Source organism: Chaetura pelagica, unplaced genomic scaffold (assembly GCF_000747805.2).
Source record: "Chaetura pelagica isolate M959 unplaced genomic scaffold, ChaPel_1.0 scaffold472, whole genome shotgun sequence".
NCBI classification, from domain to species: Eukaryota; Metazoa; Chordata; class Aves; order Apodiformes; family Apodidae; genus Chaetura; species Chaetura pelagica.
Window position 1 is genome coordinate 2,246,235 of NW_009952566.1, and position 6,689 is coordinate 2,252,923.

At 43.5% G+C, this 6,689-nt stretch overlaps 1 protein-coding gene across 5 annotated transcripts in view; it reads left to right on the forward strand.

Annotated features, from left to right (window-relative positions):
• The window catches only part of MEIS1 (Meis homeobox 1), a 115,135-nt gene extending 108,994 nt beyond the window's left edge, over nt 1-6,141 (forward strand). For 2 of the 5 annotated variants that reach the window (XM_009993448.1, XM_009993449.1), the window contains 3 exons: nt 267-325; nt 1,607-1,696; nt 4,589-6,141. In XM_009993448.1, the coding sequence (XP_009991750.1) occupies nt 267-325; nt 1,607-1,696; nt 4,589-4,872 (433 nt within the window). In that variant the 3' untranslated portion in view covers nt 4,873-6,141. Of the gene's footprint in view, nt 1-266; nt 330-1,583; nt 1,697-1,968; nt 2,065-4,588 lie in introns of those variants that run through there. The other 3 variants (XM_009993451.1, XM_009993447.1, XM_009993450.1) reach the window with 3 other exon arrangements.
• The last annotated feature ends 548 nt before the right edge of the window (nt 6,142-6,689 follow it).

Below are 6,689 nucleotides of genomic sequence, written 5' to 3' on the forward strand. Positions count from 1 at the left end.
GCTGGTATTGTTTCCTGAAAACTCGGCTAATTCCCCCATGAAAAGATGAAATGGAAGTGTCCGACTGTGGTAAAAAGCAGGCAAACATAAATCAGCTCGGAAACCCCAAGCTCGTGCTCTCAGAGGTCATCGGGGTTAGAGGTTTTGCAGTATTTGCATCCACACTCAGCCCAATGGAGAGTGCCGTGGCTGGGCGAGAGGGCATGGGGATGGGTGGAAGTCATCCCCTTTGATAACCATTTGCTTTCCTCTTTTTTATCTTGCAGGTTTATTAATGCTAGAAGAAGAATAGTTCAGCCCATGATAGACCAGTCCAATCGAGCAGGCAAGTCCCCAGTAGTAACTGTATTCAAGTCACGCAGACAAAAACCATCCTCAAGCCATTCACCAGGAGGTCCGTTACCTGGTAAATAAATGAGAAATGAATGCTGGGAGTGATTGACAATTAAAATACAACCAGCTTTGTTTCATTACAACCCTAATCATCTTAACATGATTAAAACATTTTTTGGGAAAAAAAGACATTGGAAATGCAAAAAGGAAACTAAAACTGTCCACTCTATGGCCAGACTTTCTGTGTGCATTTGGAATGAAAGTTTTTTTGGTTTTTTTTTTAGTAGTTGTTTTGAGTTTTCCTTCCCAGCTCTTTCTGCTCCTATGACCACTCCCTGGTGCATGGCTTGGTGTGGAATTGCTGTAAACTTTATTACCTGTCAAAAGGGCAAAGGGGTCAGAATTGCTTGTGGGACTCAGTAAAGTTCAAAGACATTCAATGAGGTGGAGCTTTATGTGCTTTAATAACCCAAGGCAGCTTACTTCTGAAGCCAGCTTTTAGTGTACAGCGAAAACCTCCCATTCAGGTAGTGGTGCTTGTATAGGGTCCTTTTGTCCCTTGTCTGTTCTGTTTAGTAACTGTATTTGGGGATCACTGCATATTAGGATCCCTGCATATGAGGAGTTTACCTCAGGGGAATTTATTTGTATATGTCTTTTAAAAATCTTAAGTTTTCTCATGATGCTTCTGTCTGGGGACAGAGCTTGCAGCTCTGTGTGGGTATTTACCATCAAGGAATAGCCCATTACTCCAAATTGATTTTGTTTTCCACATCTCGCTGCCAAATAACCAAATCCATCGTTGTCCAAGATGCCTTTGGGCCACAGTTCCTCTTTGAGCAGATTCAATTATTTTGTCATTAGAGGTAAATATCTGGCATGGACGTGTTCAGGTCCTGCTCTTAGAAAGGCACACAGGCGTAATTTAACACACTGCAATTTCAGTGTGACTATTCCAGCCATAAAATCCAGCTCCTATACAGGTCTTTGCATTGACGTCAGCAGCAGCAGCAGCTGGAGCCAGGGGTCCTCGTGCTTTGAGATTTCAGATTGCTAACTTCATTTCCAAACTGGCAGTAGGAAATTAAGCCAAAACTGAGCAAGTCTGTTAGCTCGGACACTGCATTCAAGCAGTAGATGTTTTCCCTCTTTTTAGAGCCAACAAGGATAGCTGTCTCTCGCAGTCCCTAGGTGGGGGGGTTGTGTCTTGATGCCATGAGAAGAGGTGACCCTTTTGGCTGATGCTAAAGAGCAATGTTCTGCACTTTTCCAGTAAGTCAAGGAACACCCTATAACCCCGATGGGCAGCCAATGGGAGGTTTTGTGATGGACGGCCAGCAGCACATGGGCATCCGAGCACCAGGTAAGCCCCTGGGGGAACATTGCCCACTGATGGGCGACCTCACTTGAGCCACCACAGGTAACCCCACCTCTGCCCTCTGCCATCGTCTCAGCTGTCTGCCTTGTCTTGCCTGTCTTCTGCCTGCCTTCAACATGGTTGAGGGAAACCAGGCACCTTCTCGCTCGAGTGGTCCTGGGCCCTCTGCCGTGCTGTGTTTTGGAAAGGGGCTTTTGGCACTATCTGTTGACTTTGCTCATTCTCTGGCATCTTCTTGGATTTTTATCTCCCTCTAGGACCTATGAGTGGAATGGGCATGAATATGGGCATGGAGGGGCAGTGGCACTACATGTAACCTTCACCTAGGTAACCAATGGCAAAGCCAGGGGGAAGTAAGTACAAACGGGGTCTTTGTTCTCACTTTGTCCGAGGGATATTTGTCTCCTTGCATTTCCCTATGTTCTCCCTGCCCATAGCCTCATGCTTGTTCCTTCCTTTCCATCCATCCATCCTACGCCTGGGCTCCTTTGGGTTTCTCTCCCTCCGGTTCAGCGCAAGGTTTCCAAACCCCCCGTGCACGCGCGCGCGCGCCGCGCGTTGACGCCGCCGTACATCGACGCCGCCATACATTGATGCTATTATCCATCCCCGAGCACATGACAAAACAAGAAGCAGCCAGGGAAGTGGGGGAGCCCGTCGTCTTGGCAACAGACTGATTTGCAAAATGTAAGCGGTCTGCAGCAGCGCAGGGAGAGGAAAGAGCATGTCCCCAAAGTGTCATAAATCTGTCTAACCGCAGTTGATGCATGAGTTACATTTCTCCCGCTAACCTGCAAGACACCAAAAAAGCCAAACAGAGACTTCTCATAGGTTAAAAAAAATATATAAATAAACAAACAAACGGCGGCTTCTCATAGTTTTGTTTTGGAAGGCGATGAACAAAACTTTGATTCTCTCTTTTTTTTTTTTTCAAGTTTATTTCTCTTTGTCTGTCCATCATAATGGGATTACGTGTGGCAAAGGAAAAAGAGAGAATACAAAATAGAGGTGTGCACAGCAGGCTATGGAGCTTAGCCCAGGCTAATTGACTATATCCAAATTAAGTATGCCATCACTTGCAGTGTGACAAATGGATTTGACTTATTCAGTATACAAAAATAGAGATCATTAATGCAATCTTCAGTGGCAGGCCTCGTGAAGAAAGCCTAGAAAAACTGTCCCAGTTTTTGGTTTGTTGTTGTTTTTTTTTTCCCCCTCTTGTCTTTTTATAGGGGTAAATACCTTATACAATTTTTTATTTTTTTATTTTTTTTCCAAGGCTGGAGTAGTTTGAACCACCGAGTCACTGGTGTGGTGTTTAATGGTGCCTGATTCTGTTCTTTTTGCTTTCTTTCTGGACTTCCAAGCAGTTATTTAGGCATCTTTGTTGTGCTCCCAGCCTCTATTAATGTAGGGCTTCAAGTTCCCCAGGCCAAGTGTATTTCGTAGTCATCTTCTCTGGGTGTGATTCAGAACTAAGTTTTAACAATTAGCTGTGAAAACATTCCTCGGAGCTTGGGAATGCAACAGCCTTATTACCTCATCATGGAAATTTCTAGCTTAGTTAATTTAAATATTGTTTCTTAGTTTCTGGGTCAATTAAATTTAAATGATGTATTTTATGCTTCGTGACCAATTAAATTAATAGGTTATTACAAAAAATATTATCATCTTTTTTGATTAAAGAGCTGTGAGTACAGTATATTTTATAAGCAATTTTCATTAGTTCAAAACTGTTCCTTTAGGCTAGATTAAGCAGCTATTCATTGCTCGAGCCTTGAGACCTGATTCCAAGGTGTTCAGCGCATTCACAGCGCGCTCTTACTTAGAACTAAAGCCAATTGAACCTACTTAGCAATAGCGTATGCCTTTCACCCTTGATGATTATGGAGCTTATAGCTCTGCGAAACAATACACCTGTCAGTTCCCATCAGCTACAGCAATCCAAGCAGAAGGCAGAGGCCCACGGAAAGCAGGAGGTTTTATTGTTTTAGGTCCAATTTTTTCTTATTGTTCTCCCAAACCCACTGAAAGGTTGACTGAGTTGCTCGTCTGATTTTTGCGGGCGGAAGTGAGCAGGGGGAAAGAATTAATTGATAACTGCTATTGATTATAGATGTATTTTTAGTGTGTTTAAAAATACAGGTTTGATTTAACAATCGTCCTTAGTAATCCTATCAATTTCGGCTTCATATGAGGCCTTTGTTCAGCAATGTATGTGCTCTCTGTATAGGGTCTGTTTGAATGGCATGAATACTTGGGACAGATTCCAAGTGATGGGGCTCAAGAGCTAAATAAATAACTGTTGATAAACCTCGACACCAATTTAACCCATCTCTCCTCCCAAGCTCCTCATTAACTACTATGAGTTCCCCGCCTCGTATTCCCAGCACGCTTTTACAAGCAGGGAGACGAAGGCGGGTAGCTGGAGCGAGGCCATGGGGGATGGAGCCCACCTGAGAGCCCTCACAGGGCTTCTCCCAGCTTGGTGCCACCACCCCATGTGACGTTACTCATCATCAGGCTGGCTTCCAGATTGGAAGCATCTCCTTCGCATATGTTCCCAATCGTAAAAGCGGAAAGCAGTTTTATCTCCCAAAACTCCACGTGGTAGGGGGGGAGGATGTTCTTGGGGTTTTTTTTCTTGTTTTTTTGTTTTGTTTTGTTTTTTTTAACTTGGGAAATCATTCCCATTGCCATCATTGTGAACCCATATGTAGGCTTGGATCCCACAAAGACGACTGCACTTGCGCACTCGTGACTCCGCGTCCTGCCTTTGGCTTGAGCCCGGCCTTCCCGTGCCCAAGTGGAAGAACTTCACAGCCCAGTGTCCACAGCTGGACCCCACCACTCACCACCACCTCTTTCTCTCCACAGGGCTGCAAAGTATGCCAGGGGATTATGTGTCTCGGGGTAGTCCAATGGGTATGAACATGGGACAGCCAAGCTATACCCCACCCCAGATGCCCCCCCATCCTGCTCAGCTGCGTCATGGCCCCCCCATGCATACCTACATTCCTGGACACCCTCACCACCCAGCGATGATGATGCATGGAGGACCACCCCACCCTGGAATGCCCATGTCAGCATCAAGCCCCACAATGCTTCATACCGGCGAGCCGGCAGTGAGCGGACAAGTGATGGACATTCATGCTCAGTAGCTTAAGGGAAATAAGCGTTGTCTGCAGCGACGGTAGATTTCAAACATTGTCTTTCTGCAATGACTATGGAGTTCTTGGTGTCAACTTTGGACCAAGAGATGTTCCGATTCTTTACAGGGACCCTGAAAAGCAGGAAAACACCAACTGAAGTCAACTTCTGGGGACATGCTAAATACCTATATAAGACATTAAGAGAACAAAGATTGAAATATTGTAAAATGCTATTATACTGTTATCCATATTACGTTGTTTCTTATAGATTTTTTAAAAAAAATGTGAAATTTTTCCACACTATGTGTGTTGTTTCCATAGCTCTTCACTTCCTCCAGAAGCCTCCTTACATTAAAAAAGAAGCCTTACACTTTTCCTGCAAATGACAGAAAGGGCTTATTTGCAGGATTTTTAGAGCATTAAAATAACTATGTCAGGCAGAAGAATCTTTCTTCTATCCTAGGATTTCAGCCATGCACACTCTCTCTCTCTCCTCTCTCTCCGTCTGTCTTTCTTCCCTTTCTCTCCCTTTCTCCCAGTCTCTCTCCCTCTCTCTCTTTCTTGCCTGGGGCGTGAATTTGCATGTCTAATTCATTTACTCACCATATTTGAATTGGCCTGAACAGATGTAAATCGGGAAGGATGGGAAAAACTGCGGTCATCAACAATGATTAATCAGCTGTTGCAGGCAGTGTCTTAAGGAGACTGGTAGGAGGAAGCATGGAAACGGAAAGGCAGTGTATTTGAAGCCTAATTGTCACATCAGAGCATCCTTGTCCCCATGCAGCAACCACCACCTTGTACATCACTTCCTGTTTTATGCAGCTCGAAACATGGACTGAAGATTTATTTTTAATATGTTGACTTTATTTCTGGGCAAAACATCAGTCGTGTGCATTTTTTTTTTCCATAGTCCCATCATGGAGCATTTATGTATACATTGTAAATAAATTTTGTGCAAAAAGGACTGGAAAAATGATCTGTATTATTGCAATTTTTTGTAAAAGTAGCAGTTTGGTATGAGTTGGCATGCATACAGATTTACTAAGTGGGATAAGCTAATTATACTTTTGTTGTGGTTAAACAAATGCTTGTTGATAGCCTTTTTCTATCAAGAAACCAAGGAGCTAATTATTATTAATAATAATCATTGCACACTGAGTCTTAGAGTTTCTGATTGAAACAGTTTGGATTGTATAATAACTCAAAGCCCAGTTGTAGTAGTTTGAGTGCAGTAATGAAATCTGAATCTAAAATAAAAACAAATTATTTTTTGTCATGGTGACTCCACTGCTTGCAAAATTTGTTTCCTGCCCTGCCCCCCTCTCCCCTTCAGTATTTGTAGCCCTTCTATCCCAAATGGAGAGCCAAGCAGCTACCAAATTCAGCTAGCTCCACAGATGTACCCATCATTTGCTATTTAATACCAGCTGTGCATTTAAAGAATATAAAAAGTAATGCTATGGTGCAGGAAGAAACTTTCTGGGAACTTGCACTGTAAATTGTCAGGATGGGAACTGTTGCCTGTTAATAAATGTAATATTGCAGGGCATTATCAGACAGAAATTTGTAAATTGTATTACCTCACCACCACCAAATTTGAGTTCTAACACATAGTTTGAATTATTTGAGCCACTGACATGCTACATTTCTTTCTGGAATTGAACATGCGAAGGAAAGAGGAAAATAAAACTTGGAAGACATTGCCTGGGCAATGCATGTTTGTAAGTAAATGATGTGCTGGTGCGAGGGGCTGCTGGAACCTCTGGAGCAGTAACCCATTTCCCTGCCCAGCTCTTGCTTTGTGCACCCAGCTGGCCTGCCAA